Raw genomic sequence first — 16718 nt, forward strand, 5'->3', positions numbered from 1 at the left:
GATTTATTTATTTATTTGGGGGGGAGGGGCACAGAAAGAGGGGGGAGAGAATCCCAAGCAGACTCTGCCCTGAGCGCGGGGCCCAATGCGGGGCCCGATCCCATAACCCTGAGATCATGACCTGAACCGACACCAAGAGTTGGACACTTAACTGACTGAGCCACCCAGGCACCCCAAAAAATCTTTTTAAAAAGACAGACTGCCTGGTGTAGACGATATGCCCTCTGGAAGGCCCGGTTAGGGGTCGGGGTGGGGAGCAAAAAACCTCCCAAAATGAAGCACAGAGAGCTCCAAGTCACAAGTCCCAGGCAGAAGGTTCTGGGCAGATCCAGGTGACATGCTCACCAGGGAGTAGCTGTGGATATTTGTTTCTTTACCAATTTAATAGTGGGTAGTGATTCTCCCCCAGCAATGCCAGGGAAGGCAGCTAGTGATTATGATTCAGAATTGTGACCTTCCTCTAAATACTCTCATATGCCAGGCCTCTTACCAAGTGTTCTACTTGCATTTCTTCGTCATTCAGTTGGCAAATCGTGTTTGAACCCCTCCTATGTGTGTGACTCTGTTCTGGGCATGGGGATGTAATGGCGAGCAGGACACACATGGTCCCAGCCCTTAAGACAGGTGGCCACCAAGAGACATGATAGAACACTATGTAAACACTGCATGTCTTGATGGAGATAAAGCAGGGATGGGGGAGGCTGAAAATGGGCCCCCCCAAAGATATCAGTTCTCTGGAACCTGAGAATGAGACCTCCTATGGCAAAGTCTTTGCAGATGGGACTAAGTTAAGGGTCTAGAGTAGCCTGGGTTGTCTAGGTTGGTCCCAGCTGGAATCTCAGTTGTCCTTATAAGGGAGAGGCAGAGGGATGGGGGCACCTGAGTGGCTCAGTTGGTTAAGCATCCAACTCTTGATTTTCGCTCAGGTCCTGATCTCATGGTCAGCCTCTGCTCCAAGCAGAAAGAGCACACACTATAGATCCCCAAATGGTTGTCACCCTGACAGCCTCCATCTTCTCATCTACAAAATGGTAACAAGAGCAAGAATCCATCTGATGCTCATGGGAGGAGCTCAATAAGTTGGGGACATTAAGTCCTCTACTTTCGGTAGCTGGGTTCCTCTTGCCCCCCTCCAAACAAGAGCATTCTTGCCAAGTCCCCCCAAAAAAAGTGTTACAAAAAGTTTTGAGGTGGTACAGCCGCTTTGAGAAATGGGTTGGCAGTTCCTCAAAAAGTTAAACATAGAATTGGCCGTTCCAAGGGGTGCCGGGGTGGCTCAGTCAGTTAAGCATCTGCCTTCAGCTCAGGTCATGATGTTGGGGTCCTGGGATCGAGCCCCATATCGGGCTCCCTGCCTGAGGGAGTCTACTTCTCCCTCTCCCTCTGCCCCTCCACCCCTGTTGGTGCTCTCTCTCTCTCTCAAATACATAAAACTTAAAAAAAAAAAAAAAGAATTGGCAGTTCCTCTCCTAGGTATATAGTCAAAAGAATGGAAAACGTACTCTGATACTTGTATATGAATATGAATAGCTGCACTATTCAGAATAGCCAAAAGGTGGAAACAATCCCGAGGTCCATCAACAAATGAATGGATGAGTATCATGTGGTATATTTGTGCAATGGAATATTACTCGGCCATGAAAAGGAATGAGGTCCTGATATATGATACAACATAAATGAACCTCAAAAACATTATGCTGAGTGAAAGAAGCCAGATACAAAAGGCTTATAGTGTCTGATCCCATTTATATGAAATGTCCAGAACAGGCAAATCCAGAGAGACAGCAAGCAGACTGGTGGTGGTTGCCAGGGGCTGGCGGGGGGTAAGGGAGTGACTGCTACCAGGGACAGGATTTACTTTTGGGGAGAGGAAAATGTTTTGGAGCTAGATAGACGTGGTGGTTGCACAACACTGTGAATGTGCTAAATGCCACTGACCTGTTCATTTTTAAATAATTATTTTAGGGGCGCCTGGGTGGCTCAGTCGTTAAGCGTCTGCCTTCGGCTCAGGTCATGATCCCGGGGTCCTGGGATCGAGCCCCGCATCAAGCCCCGCATCGGGCTCCCTGCTCCGCGGGAAGCCTGCTTCTCCCTCTCCTGCTCCCCCGGCCTGTGTTCCCTCTCTCTCTCTCTGTCAAAATAAATAAATAAAATCTTTAAAAAATTATTTTATATTAGATAAACTTTGCTTCAATATTTAAAAATGAAAAAAAAAAATGCTTTGAGGACCCATGAGAAATTTATCATGGTGGTTGCCTCTGGGAAGGGTCTGGAAAAACTGGGGGGGCAGGAATGGAAGGAAAACTTAACTTTCTCTGTCCATCTTTGGGGACTTTTTGATGTTCTATAACATGAGCACATACTGCCCATTCAAAAATGTTTTAATTAAATATAAAGATGAATCAATTGACTGTACAACCCAACGAATGAACTCTAATGTAAACTATGGACTTTAGTTAATCATAATGCGTTCACATTGGTTCATCAACTGTAGGAAACATATCACCCTAGGGGTGCCTGGGTGGCTCAGTTGGTTAAGGATCCAACTCTTGATTTCAGCTCAGGTCACTATCTTGGGGTTGTAGGATTGAGCCCCACGTCGGGCTCTGTGCTTAGCACAGAGTCTGCTTGAGACTCTCTCTCTCTCCCCATATCCCCTAAAATAAATTAATAAACAAATAATTTTTTTTAAAAAAGAAGCATATCACCCTAATGGAAGATGTTAATGGTAGGGGAAATTGCAGGGAGTTAAGGGGTGTTTTGGAACTCTATACTTTCTGCATAATTTTTCTGTAACCCTAAAACTGCTCTAAAATATAAAGTCTATTTAAAAGTTAATTAGCTGGGGGGCACCTGGCTGGCTCAGTCTGTAGAGCATATGACTCTTGATCTCAGGGTTGTGAATGTGAGCCCCACATTGGGTGTAGAGATTACTTAAAAAGTTTTTTAAAACTTTTAAAAAAAGGTTAATTAGTTGAAATTAATGAAAAATGAATGAAGATGCTTCAGTTGGGGAGAGGGTGTTCTGGGGGCTCAGACAGCTGTTTTCTTTCTTGATATGGGTGCTGGTGACACGTGTTGGTTCAATTTGCAAAAACTCCTGAACTGCTCAGTTGTGGAAGGTACACTTTCCTATACCTAATTACACTTCAACTAAAAAAATTAAACATAAAATAAAAGGTTGTTTTGGGACTACATCGTGTTTTAAAATGTGCATTTTTGACTCAAACAAGCCTGGTTTGACTCAAATCACAGCCCTGCCCCTCCCCGAGTAAGCAACCTTGAGTAGGTCTACTCCCCTCCCCCAGCCTCTGTTTGCCAATCTGTGAAATGGGTTAATAATAGCAGGCTGCTACCTCTTAAGATTGTTTGGGACACTTCAGTGAGATCAGGCAGCATGCAAATTTTAACCATTATTCCTATTTCCATTATTACTCTTTTATTGGAGGGAGAGAAAGTCAAAGCTGACACTCTCAGGATGCTCCAAGAGGCTGGTAAACCCGCTCCTCTGGTGCATCAGACACCAGGCAAGGACACCCAGGGGCCCCACCCTGGCAGAAGTGGCCCCACCAGTCCCGCTGGGGCTGGCATTATCTGAAAACTGAGGTGCCAGCGACTGGCTCAGTGGCCCACGCCCATGGAGCGCTGGTTTGTCAGGTTAGCCCGGCCGCCCGTCGGGGACTTGTCATACAAGGTGTGTGGGCTCCTGAGAAGGAATGCAGGACACAACCACGGCTCCCCCCAGAAACCACATATCTGCCTCTCCTTGAACCGCAGGTCCTGGAGCCCACTGGCAGCCTGGCAGCCAAGCCCCCAACACTGGCTCCACCATTCCACATCCTAGCCCTGCCCCGCACTCACTCTGGAAGCCTGTAGTTCAGACAGCCTACCCCCCTATCCCTGCTCATGGCACCCTCTCTCTATGCCAAAGGGCTGCCTGACCCCAGGGACTCCCAAACTGCCATGCCCTAGAAGTCTGAGCCGAGAGGGGGCTTACTCCAAATTTCTGGGGTTCTGAGAAAGGACTTCAAAGGGCATTTCTAAGGTCAGAGCCAAGTTGGCCAATGGAGGTGGGAAGGAGAGTCTCAGCACAGCTTTGGGCATATTGTAGGTTTTTGCCTGCAGCTTCCTTGGCCCAAAGGAGATCCTGGCAGAAAACTAAGTTTTAAAAAAACACCAGTAATCTAGATCATTCCAGAACTGCAACTGTCTCTGCCCACCGTCCCAACCAAGTGTGGCCACACTCGGACACAAGCCTCGGAAAGGATTCCATAAAGCTCTGCCTCTTAGCTGTGTGACCTCAGGGGAGTGTCTGCACCTCTCTGAGCCTCAATTTCCTCATATGGAAGCCAGGAACTATATTACCCACTTCACAGGGCTTTGATGAAAATGTCACATTTTTAGTGTGCTCAGCTCAGCGCTTGGCACACAGCAAGCCCTTGATCAAAGGTGCCTCTCATTGCTGTTGAGGCTGCCACCATATTCATTACTGTTGCCCAGCCATCTGGGATTTGGAGAATGGAGCCCAGACCTTGCCAGGGAGGAGGGATAGGGTCCCTTTCTCTGTCTACGGAGTCATCCAAGCCCCTCTGTGGATACCAACCCAGGTCACCACTGGACACCAGCCCAGAGCTAATGTTACCTCTCAGAAACCCAAGCTGGGCTATACAGACAGACCGGGGCCATTGGAAAGTACACAGGATTTTGGGGTCAGACAGGACTGGTTTGTTCAAATCCCAGCTCCCCCACTATCTCCCTGTCTCCCTCCCACCACCAGCCTGAGACTCCTCAGGTGGCAGGCCTCAGCCACCAGGCATGGTCTGGGCTGGCTAGCCACCCCCTGGTCCAAGCCGGGAGGGCGAGGCCCTGGGACACCAAGGAGCATATATCTCTCCACTATCCAACAAAAACATCAGCTAGTACCAACTACAGGACTTCACACATCCCTCACTGCCAACTCTGGGGGCCCAAGAGGGCATGTCTCTTCTCATAAAGGAGCATTTGGAGGCTCTGTGCCTACCACGGGTGGGTAGAGGGGCCATGAAGACAGCCGGATCACAAGCGTAAAAGTCCACGAGTGAGACGATGTGGAGTGACTCCAACCAGCCCTAAGGGGCGGCACAGGGCAGGGCTCGGATCCCCATGACCTGTCCTGTTGGGGAGGGGGCTCTTCTTGAGGTGCCTTCCCACCACGGATACCCAGAGACAAGGATACACACAGGACTCCGAGGCGCGCACTGAAAAAACTGCGCTCACACGCCGCGACCGTCGGGGACACGCCCACATCCCTCCCCCCCCCCCCCCCCCCCGCCCCCGGCCCCAGACGTGCGTCCGGGACCCGCAGCCGCCGCTGGAGTCCTGGGGATCCCCGGCCGCCGCGGCGCGCAGACCCTCGCTGGCACACTGCGGGCACCCGCGCCGGGCGCCTCGGGTTACGGCCCCCCGCGTGCACTCACCCCGCGGGTCTCGGCCTCTGGCCCTCGGTCTAGATCCGCCCGCACCTCAACCTCGGCTCTGACCGCGCCGTCCGGCGGTCTGGCGCTTTAACCCCGCCCGGCCGAGCCGCGAGGCCCGCCTCCGGCCCGCCCCGGCCTGGCCAGCCCCTGGGCGGGGACCAAGGCGGGGCCCCCAGAGATGGAGAGAACGAAGACAGAGACGGGGAGGCAGGGAGAGCGACAGAGAGGGAAAGGCACAGAGCGGGAGATGGAGAGACTGACAGGTGGAGAGATGGAGAGAAAGACACAGACAGAGACAGCGAAAGAGACTTGTGGAGGTGCAAAGACTTGGACACCGAGCAGCCCGACACCATCACATTCCCTGCACCTTTGCCGCTGCCTGGCTCCAATTAGTGCCCAGATCCCCCTGTGGCCCACTCCTTAACACCCTCCTCCCACACCAGTACCCCTCAAAGCCCCCACCTCAGGACCTGCTCCCAAGCTTGGAAAGGGGTCCCTTAGCCAGCAACCCTGAGGCCCCACGGGGCTCCCAGGAATCCTCAGACTCCACTGGCCCTTGGGAGCCGGCCCTTCTGTTCCCTCTGGATCCAACCCACACTTCTGGGGCTCTATCACCGCCTGGGGCTTCTTCCTCCAGGATGGCCTCCAGCCTCAACAAGGAGCACCAGACTCTGGTCCGGCTCCTCCCACCCCACCCACCCACTGGCAGTCAACTTGACCATCCCGCTAGGATGTTGTCCTTGGCCAGTTTATCTGCTCCGGATGGGTCCAGACAGGGTCAGCCCCACCCCTGTATGTGAAACAAAGATACCATTCCTCGTTTGGTGGGTGGCTGGGTGGCTGGGTGGCTGGGTGACTGGGTGGCTGGGTGGCTGGGTGGCTGATCTGGGCAAATGGGCAGACAGATGGAAGGATTCACAGCTGGCCTTTGGCTCTCCACTGCCTCCCCGGGGCCAAAAGATCTTGAACGTCCTACATACCCAGGAAATAGCTGTCAAAGGGAAGAAAAAAAAAAAAAAAAACCCACAGGAGACTAAAGAGATTAAAGGCTCCAGCCATAACTTGCAGGCTCATCTGGAGAAACTAAGGCACATGCTGTAGGCTGTAGGAGAGGCGTGACTGGCTGGGGTCAGTCAGGGGCCAGGTCGCACACAGAGAAGCCTGAAGCCCTGAACATTGCCCTCCTCCCAGTGAGTTCCAAGGCAAAAACCACAGCAAACCATAAAGAAGCCAAAGGAAGGGCAAGGAAGTTCAGACTTTTTTCCCAGAATGATCATTCCAAAGCCATTTGACTGGTCAAAAATAAATTCTTGATGCTGTTACAGACAACAGGTGAGCCGCCCTTGGCTTTGGGGGCCAACCAGTTAGGAAGTCTAATCTTGGTGCTGGTTAGCCTGGGGGATGGGACCAAGGGGTGGAGAAGGCCCTGAGCTGTGCTAGGCTCTCAGAGGACAGAGCCAGGGGCCAGGACCACATACAAAGCCATGTATCATAGTGGTTAGAGCATGGAAGACTCTGGAAGCAGAGGGTTCAAATGACTCCATCAGCTACTCTCTGTGTACCCATCTCAGAAGACTGCTGTAATGTTTTAGGGGAACAGTGGTCACCCAAGGCAATTTTGTCCCCCCAGAGATAATCTGGCAATGTCTAGAGACACTTTGGTCATCACACCTGGATGCTGGGGTACTCCTGGCATCTAGTGGCTAGAGCCAGGGATGCTGCTAAATATCCTACGATGCACACACAGGATGGCCCCTCACAAAAGAGAATGATCCAGCCCCAATGTCAATAACAGTGAGACTGAGAAACCCTGCTTCCAGGTGTAGGGAGCACTTTTGTATTTTAGCACACAGTAAGTATGCTATTATTAACCACCGTGGAGTTTCCAGTCTTCTACCTCACCAGCAAATTCTGATTGCTAGCTCCATGCTCTGCATGCCCTAGTTCAGAGAAAGCAGTGGCTTCACAGCCCCATCCATGCGCAACCCTCAATCAGACAAGTCCTGCTTTAGCTGGCTCTGTCTCCCCGTGAGACCAAGGTCTCCTTGAGGGTGAGACCCCAGGATCAGCTGGTACAGGGCTAGGCAGTGCTTGGCTCAGAATAAATCCATGGAGTTGAAAGGACCTGCTGTTGAAAGACCCAAGCATTGTTCTAGGTGTGCTGGGAACATGGCAGAGAATAAAAACAGACTAAATCCTTGCCCTTGTGGGTCTGAGGCTTAAGCGGGGAAAAGAGAAAATAAAGAAACATATCCAGCAGGAATTTTTTACCAGTGAAGGGATGTAACAGGGTTTGGCAACAGGGTAGAGGGGAAGCTGCTATCTGAGTTGGGTGTCAGGTGGCTAGCTGAAACCCGAAACACGAGAATAAATGTTGAGTCACATTGTACACCTTAAATTTTTGTCAGTTATACCTTAATGAAGCTAGGGAAGAAAAGATAGGATGAATGAATGAAGAAATGTATTTTCACAAGTCTGAACCACACAGAAAATACTCTGGCTGGTTCCCAAAGTCTGATACAAGTGTCCAAAGTCTGATACAAATTACCTTGGCCTGGTAATTTTAGATGGCACATGGAGGAACGTTTTCAATTCATGTTCTATTATATGTATTTATGTTAAATGAGAGATTTGTTTTGACTCAGAGGAGGAAAAAAAAAAAACAGACTCACCCTAGACATCAAATCTATATCCTTATGGATATAATAATAGTTATATGAATTTTGCTTTAAAATAAATACGGTTTGGGGCGCCTGGGTGGCTCAGTCAGTTAAGCGTCTGCCTTTGGCTCAGGTCATGATCCTGGGGTCCTGGGATTGAGCCCGGGATTGTGGGTGTTGCTGCTCAGCCGGGAGTCTGCTTCTCCCTCTCCCTTTGCCCCACCCCTGCCGCTTGTGCATGCTCTCTCGCTCAAATAAATAAATAAAATCTTTTTTAAAAATAAAATAAAATAAGCCTTCAAAGGAAGGCCACTGAAAGAAAACTATTAAGTAATAAAAAGGTAATACGTAGATGGAGCAAAACTGGTGGCAGATGATTGGGAATGACTAAAATTTCAGTATCAGAAGCCATCTGTCTGGATTAAGACAAAGATGGAGGATGAGGCCAAAGAGTCCCAAATTCAAGTTTGGGAACTATGAAGGCACCAATCTCTCCCAAATTCCAGAAAACAAAACACAGAAGAGCTCAAAACTTTGAGGGGATTTTAAAGCCAGTTTAAGACGCCCACTTGTCCTGACAGGTGGTAAACGTGGCTGATGCCTTTATCCCTGTTCCATTTCAGGAATGTTCTCTCACTGGGTGCTGGGCCAGCCATGAGGGTGAGAGGGGGTGGTGTTTCTAAGGGAAGAAGAGGCAATACAAATAATTGAAGCTGTGCTGCTTGGAGGAGGCAGAAGAAAGTCTACGTGAAGGATGTGACATCTGAGCTGGGACTTGAGGGAGAGGTTGGATTTCAACAGATGCAGGAAAGAGGGTGGGGCTTGGGCACAGAGAAACCTGAGGGTGTGGCTGGGCAGATGGCTCTCTCTGGCTTCGGGGTGTGAGAGGTGGAGGAATGGATGTGAAGGGCCTTGAATCAGACCAAGTGGCTGAGGGTTGATCTGGCAGGCAATGGGGAGCCATGGATGGTGCTTGAGCAAGGGAGGAGCCCCCTTTAATTGGTGGGTTTTTTTTAAAGATTTTATTTATTTGAGGGGTGCCTGGGTGGCTCAGTTGTTAAGCGTCTGCCTTCGGCTCAGGTCATGATCCCAGGGTCCTGGGATCGAGCCCCGCATCGGGCTCCCTGCTCAGTGGGGAGCCTGGTTCTCCCTCTCCCTCTGCCCTGCTTGTGTTCCCTCTCTCGCTGTGTCTCTCCCTGTAAAAGAAATAAATAAAATAAAATAAAAGATTTTATTTACTTGAGAAAGCGAGAATGAGAGAGAGAACACATAAGAGGGGGAAGGGTCAGAGGGAGAAGCAGACTCCCCGCTGAGCAGGGAGCTCGATGTAGGACTTGATCCCGGGACTCCAGGATCATGACCTGAGCTGAGGGCAGTTGCTTAACCGACTGAGCCACCCAGGCGCCCCTAATTGGTGTTTTAAAGCACATTGGAGTTTACTGATCTTGTTAGGGATGTGGTTTTTTTTTTTTTTAAGATTTATTTATTTCAGAGAGAAAGAGAGAGAGTGCATGAGGAGGGGGGAGGAGCAGAGGGAGAAGAGAAGCAGACTCCCTGGGGAGTCTTCCCCTCCCCACGCAGGGCTGGATCCCAGGACCCTGAGGTCATGACCTGAGCTGAAATCAAGAGTCAGATGCTCAACCAACTGAGCCACCCAGGCACCGCAGGGATGTGGATTTTTTAGGGATGTGGAGAACATCTGCACTGGTGCCTGGCTGGATGTGCGGTTTCGGGCAGCAGAGGAGGAGAGGAAGAGAGGAGTGGGTGTCAGCTCAGCATCTCTGCCCTCAGAGAGATGGGGACAGGGAAGGAGAAGCAAGTTGAAGGGCCCAGGGCTGAGGAGTCCCTGAGAGTAGGCTTGCTCGCCATGTTACCTTGGGCAAATCATGTGGCCACCGCAAGCCTCCATCCGCGTACGGACAAAATGGAGGAGATGAGCACGAGATGAAGTGGTGTTTACAGGGCGCTCGTCCCCACGCTTGGCACGGACCACAGGCTGGACGAACATCAGCACTTCGAGCGCGAGGTTTGATTTGGACAATCCCAGCAGTTCTCAACTGGGGCAGATGATCCCCCTAGGGGACATTTGGCAATGTCCAGAGATACTTTTGGTTGTCACATTATGGAGGGGAGGATCCATTGGCATCTAGTCAGCAGAGGCCATGGATGCTGCTAAACATCCTAGAGTGCACAGCACAGCCCCCACCACAGAGAAACAATCCTGCCCCAGATGTCAGCAGTGCTGAGGCTGAGAAGCCCTGCCTGCCAAGGAGAGGCACCAGGAGGCAGCTGGGCCCATCATGAGAAGTGCATCCCTGAGTCACCTGTCCTGGGAAGACATGGATGCCCAGGGAGTGGGTCATTGAGGTCACCCGGGAGGAGGTGGACAGGGAATGGATTGACAGAAGCATGGATCACAGCTGCATTTAGAGAGAGGGCAGGCAGAGGCATGAAGCTGGAGGGAGAGATGAGCCACATCTGGGAGGTTGAGGAAGAGTGGTAATAGGTACAGTCACCACCGCCTGTGCCCAGAGGTCAAGAGGCCCAGGGCCTGGGAAGGGACAGGGCTCTGTGGTTCCCAGGCACCAGAGTCCTCAGCCTGGTAGCAACCAACAAACTATAATCTAAGTGGGAAGATAAGACATGGAAGTGGTGGCCAGATTAGGGAGATGGTACCAGAAAAATGTGTGGAAGTGGACAAAGGAGGAGCATGGCAGGAGTGAGAGGAAGCGTTTTTCCTGGGCCTCCAGAAGCTCACAGCAGACTTTTTGGGGGCAGAGACAAAAAGAAGAGCAATCTCCTCCAACACTGTTGGTGAAGATGTAAAATGGTGCAGCCACTATGAGAAACCGTTTAGCAGTTCCTCAAAAAGCTAAACATAGAATTACCATATGAGCCAGCAATTCTACTCCTAAGTATATAGCCAAAAGAAGCGAAAACAGGGACTCGGTGTCCCTGCATGTTCATATGTCCACACGCATTCATAGCAGCACAATTCATGGTCGCCAAAAGGTGGAAGCAACCCAACTATCCATCAACGGAGAAATAAATAAACAAATGTGGTCCATCCATATGGTGGAATATTACTCAGTCATGAAAAAGAACGAGGCCCTGACACGCACTACCCCATGGGTGAACCTCGAAAACATCATGCTGAGTGAAAGAAGCTGGGCACAAAAGGTCACACATTGTATGACTGCATTTCTGTGAAATGTCCGGAAGAGGTAAATCCATAGAGATAGAGCACATTAGGGATGGCCAGTGACGGGCGGAGGGGGCAGGGAGAAGTGAAGCCCATATGCAAGGAGAATGAGTACAAGATCTCCTCTTGGGATGATGGAAAAATTTTGGAACTAGACAGAAGTGATGTGGTTGCACAATATTTGTGAATGTAATGCCACTGAATATAAGCTTCAAGATAGTTAACTTTTTTTTTAAGATTTTATCTATTTTGGAGCACCTGGGTGGCTCAGTCGGTTAAGCGACTGCCTTCAGCTCAGGTCATGATCCCAGGGTCCTGGGATCAAGCCCCTCATCAGGTTCCCTGCTCGGCGGGAAGCCTGCTTCTCCCTCTCCCAGTCACCCTGCTTGTGTTCCCTCTCTCGCTGTCTCTCTCTCTCTCTCTGTCAATTAAATGATAAATGAATAAAATTTATTTAATTGACAGAGAGAGAGAGAGCACAAGCAGGGGGAGTGGGAGAGGGAGAAGCAGGCTCTCTGCAGAGCAGGGAGCCCGATGCGGGCTCGATCCCAGGACCCTGGGATCATGACCTGAGCCGAAGGCAGACGCTTAACGACTGAGCCACCCAGGTGCCCCTCAAGATGGTTAACTTTATATTATGTGAATTTACCTCAATAAAAAAAAGAGAGAGAGAGAGTTCCAGCAGGAAACAGAACACTCAAATGGGGTAATTTGAAAAGAGTTTAATAAAAGCACCATGTCAAAAAGAGGGCAGCCAGGAACCACTCATTACCACCCCAGAGCCCTGCGACCTGGGGCCATGGGGTGAAAGCAGTTGCTGGAACTGGGCTCATGCAGAGAGAGGACTTCCTGTCAAGAGCTGTTGGTTGAGGGACACAGGCAGCCTGCATGGACCACACAGGAGAGGAGATGAGATATTAATACCCTGACCTCAGTCTCCTCTTTCCCTCCAATGCCTGCTGTGGCTTCCTATTGGCCGAACCCAAGGGGAAGCCAAAAGGCAAAGGTTGAGGGGTCCATACAAGTCAGCCTCCCAGCACACAATATAGGGGGCAGAAGAGTGGAGACAAGGCAGAAGATAATTCAGAGATTTGAAGCAAAGACCAGAGCAGTTCAGGGGTGTGGGCTGAATGGAGGAGCAAACAGCTCCTTCCAACTCATTACTCACCACACTCTTGCTCACTGCCACTTGCAACCATTTTGCCAAACCCTCCAAGGCCATCTCTCCCCCCTCAAAGCCTTTGCACACGCTGTTCCTTCTGCCTGGAATTCTATTCCTTCTCACCTGCTCCGCTAACTCCTAACTTCTCCTTCAGGTATCAGCTCAAAGGCCATTTTCTCTGAGGGCTTCCCTCACTTCTGGGCTCAGTTCAAGCCCGCACGGGATGCAGCCACAGCCCCCGTGCGTCCTCAGTCACAGCAAACTCACCCTTGGAATGGTTTGGTTACCCGGGAGCTCTGTGCAGGTAGACAGGCTCTTTCTCACTCCCTGCCTTTTCCCCAGCTCCAGCGGGCACAGGGCACATATTCATTCGGCAACCACCAAGTTCCCAGGAAGTACCAGGCGTTGTTCTACAGTGGAAATTCAATAAAGCATAACTAGAAACACATAAGCAAAAAGGTTATCCTATGCGATGTGTGCTTGTGGAGGACAATCCAGCGAGGCAAGGGCACGAGGAAGGCCTCCCTGAGGTGCTCTCTGAGCAGAGACCATGATCATGACCTGAGCCATGGATGGACAGTGCGTGAAGAAAACAGCCAAGAGCCCCGTGAGGCCGGAGCCGAGCGAGCGACGGAGAGAGTGGGAGGAGACAGGGGCTGGGAGGTGACGGGACAGATCGTGCCACTGGGAGGCACTTCGGTTTTCCTCTGGGGAAAGGGGGCGCCGCGGAGGGTTCCGAGCCAGCCAACGAGGACGCTGACTTTGCCGGGGCCTGACTCCGATTTCACCCGCTCCCTCTGGCTATACCGCGCCGGCCAAAGGGGGCGCCAGAGCGGCGGGAGGAGCGAGGCGGGGAGGCTGTGGCTGGGGACCCGCCCAGCCGCCCCGGAGGGACTGCGTTGTGAAAGGTGGTAGAATTGGGGGTTTGTTTAGAGGTGACGGGACTTGCTGACAGAGGGAATGTGGGCGTGAGAGAAGGAGGGAAGTCAGGGTTGACGCCAAGGGTTTGGGCCTGGGCCACATCTAGGCTGGCGTTTTCAATGGAGAAATGGAAACGAACTAGGGGAGAAGGAAGGAGAGGTTGGGGAGAAAGACGGCAAATGGGAGGAGAGGGAAAAGGGGAGATGGTCGCAATAAGGCGCCAGGCGGGTGCAGGACACCCCTCGAGGCGGGCGGCGGGAGGAGAGGGCCTGGTCTTAAGCTAGAGAGATGGACAGCACGTTCCTCTAGAATTGGGGGTTGCTGCTGGGGAGCTGGGAGGACCGAGGGGCAAGGACATTGCCCTCCTGGGCGGGGGGCGGTGCCTGACGGGGGTTGGGAAACGAGATTACCTCTCACCAGGTATGGCTGGGGAGGTGTCCTTCCTGGACTCTGCCTGGAGGGACCCAGCCCCTGCCCTTCTTCCACACACACCTGTCTCCATTTCCCCATGGTTGTGGGGGGGGGTTCATCTCCACCTCCCTCTCTCAGGGCCCAGGGACACGGGATTTGTAGGATTTGCCAAGTGGAGGCTAAAAGGTACTGCAGACATCAACAAGACCTCATGCCGACTTTCCCTCAGCCAATCAGATTGCACCCTCCTACACTTCAGTCAATTAAATGTTCTCCTAGCCCTCAGCCAATCAAATTCCTGACCCTCAACCAATCAGACTCTGCCTTCCCTTCTTCAGTCAATCAGACACTCCTGTCCTGCCTCACAGACAACTAGATTCCACCTTGGTGCTCCTTAGCCGGTTGAACCGCTCACCCCTCAACTAGTCAGGCTCGGCCCTCCCCACATATCTCAGCCTATCAAAAACAAGTCTTTTGTCCCTCGGCCAATAAGAATGCCCCTTTATTCTTTTTTTTTTTAAGATTTGATTTATTTATTTGACAGAGAGACACAGCGAGAGAGGGAACACAGCAGGGGGAGTGGGGGAGGGAGAAGCAGGCCTCCCGCTGAGCAGGGAGCCCAATGCGGGTCTCGATCCCAGGACCCCGGGACCATGACCTGAGCCGAAGGCGGACGCTTAACGACTGAGCCACCCAGGGTCCCCAAGAATGCCCCTTTAGAAGAAGCCTGTGGGTGTCTAGGCCCGGGTCCACCACTTACCGGCTCTATGGCCTGGAGTACATCTCTTAGCAGCTCTGTGCTTCTCTCTTTTCACCTGTAAACTGAGGGTGCTCCTCTTCCTTCCCTCTTAGGGTGGGCCTGAGGCTCGCACCAGAAAGTGATCTCTTCCTAAAAATACGTTGTGTAAATGTGTGTTATTATTTCTCCTCCCTCCCCCAAGTCCCCCAAAGCTGTTTCCTCTGCTGGAAGGCTCTTCCCTGCCGGACCAAATCCTATTTATTCTTCAAAACCCAGCTGCAATCGCCCCCTCTCCCAGGAAATTTTCTATGCCCCCTTCCCAAGCTGAACCCCAGCGGCCCTTCTGGCTCTTCCAGCTAACCTAATCATGACCACGTGGGGCAGAGTGTCTGGCTGCCGTTGTTCCCTCTGTCCACCCCCACCCCCCCTCCCTGCTGTTGGAAACCTAAGAGCCCAGAGCTTGGACCTTTTGGGGCCCCCAAATCTCCCACCATGAGGATGGGTGCAAAAAAATATTGGTGTCATTTGAATACCTCCTGAGGTATTCAACTGAGCCAATGAACAAATCGATTTCAATATTGATCAGCTGGAGAGGAAGTCCAGCATTGGAGTTTTGGGGATCATTAAATCCCTTAAAATCATGTGCAAAATCATGAGTTCATCTTTTCAGGAGAGGCTTGGAGCCATAGCTTTCACCAGATTGGGGGGGTGGGGAATGGGGAGGTAAAGAACCTTGTTTTACAAATTGGAGTCCCAGAGAGAGGCAGTAACTTTCCTAAAGTCACACAGCCTGGTAGGAACAGTCGGGAATTTACCTCTCACAGCCCATCTGAGGAGCTTCCCGGGACTTGGAGACTGAGCATAAAAAGGTATTCATCGCCATGATCCAGTTTAGGATGGAAGAATATTCATATTTATAAGAAGAAGCCCAATGGTCAGTCAGTTGAAAGACATTTAGCGAACACCTGAATGCTATGTGCCAGGCACTGGTCTCAGCCCTGGGGATGCAGCACTGAGCAAGACAGGTCCCTGCTCCCATGGAGTTCCCATCCGAGTGGGGAAGGCAACAATAAATAAATAAATGCATAAGATAAATAAACAAATGAATAAGATACTGTCAGGTAAGGATCTGAGTAAATAGAATGAGTTCACAAGGAAGGACTGGGAACCTAGTTTACATAGGGCGGTCAGGGCTAGGCTTCTAGGAGGAAGTAATGTTTGAGTGATCCCTGAATGACAGGAAGACATGAACTGGAGCATTCCAAGCAAAGTGAGCAGCAAGTACAAAGGCCCTAGAGTGGAGTGAGGGTAGCATCCTCAAGAAGCAAGAGGCGGGTGGGCTGGAATAAGGAACCCATGAGGAGAGGAGATTAGAAGGGTTGGTAGAAGCCAGATCCTGAAAGTTCTAGTACATGCACCGCAGAAAGGAGAGGGAAGGGAGAAGGGTGCCTCACAACAGAGGGACCAGTAGGAGACGATGCCTGGAAGCAAGGAAGTGCCCGGCTGGTGCCTGTTTGGGGCACCGGAAGTCACCCTGCCTCCTGCTGTGCTGATATAAACTGTAGAACAGAGAGGAGTGAGTAGGTTGGGGCAAAGGTGATCTCCACCAGGAAACCAGTTGTGGTTCATGACCACAGGCTACCCCAGCCTGATTCAGCAAGATTCTGTGTTGTCAAAGGTCAGCTCCCCAAAGAGCAAAGCAACCTAGCAGCAAATTGCCCCCCACCCCAGAGGACCTCCCTTAGAAATTTCTCCTCACTAGCTTCCAGAAAGGTTAAGCTTCAGAAAATTTCTCAAAAATGCTTGTAGGGTGGATCCAGTCACCAACTGCTGTGTGACTTTTGGCAAGTTACTTCACCCCCCTAAGCCTCAGTCGACCACTTTTTTGTTTGTTTGATCCATCATAAATCAAAGGCATAATACAGGTACCATCCTCTGCCTACAGTACTATGTTGATTCTCCACAATAAGGGAAGGACTTGGATTATGATCATTTATAGGTAGAGAGAGGGAGGCTTAGAGGAAGGAAGCAACTTGCCCAAGTTGGGAGTTAAACCCAGATCTGTCAGATTCCAGAGATGAGACTATGAAGGGCCCAGTCCTGAGCCCCTCCTCAGCAAGTGTCCAGCACCCAGGTGTCACTAAGCAGACAGGGGTTATTCTGACGG

The 16718-nt window shown here is 51.2% G+C and overlaps 1 protein-coding gene across 5 annotated transcripts in view; it reads right to left on the minus strand.

Annotated features, from left to right (window-relative positions):
* CYP4F22 (cytochrome P450 family 4 subfamily F member 22) overlaps window positions 1-16718 on the minus strand; it is a 73258-nt gene that overhangs the window by 29580 nt on the left and 26960 nt on the right. The window contains exon 2 of one of the 5 annotated variants that reach the window (XM_028095308.2): window positions 14573-14701. The exons of 1 other annotated variant lie outside the window; for it this stretch is intronic. Coding sequence is in view for 2 of the 4 variants with exons in the window: in XM_028095306.2 (XP_027951107.1) it covers window positions 1939-1946 (8 nt within the window). In the remaining 2 variants the exon portion in view is untranslated. Of the gene's footprint in view, window positions 1-1938; window positions 1997-5456; window positions 5543-14572; window positions 14702-16718 lie in introns of those variants that run through there. 3 more of the 5 variants (XM_028095307.2, XM_028095306.2, XM_028095309.2) reach the window with 3 other exon arrangements.

This window comes from Eumetopias jubatus, unplaced genomic scaffold (genome assembly GCF_037043125.1).
Source record: "Eumetopias jubatus isolate StellerSeaLion01/CBP00866 unplaced genomic scaffold, mEumJub1_p1.0 scaffold_1, whole genome shotgun sequence".
NCBI classification, from domain to species: Eukaryota; Metazoa; Chordata; class Mammalia; order Carnivora; family Otariidae; genus Eumetopias; species Eumetopias jubatus.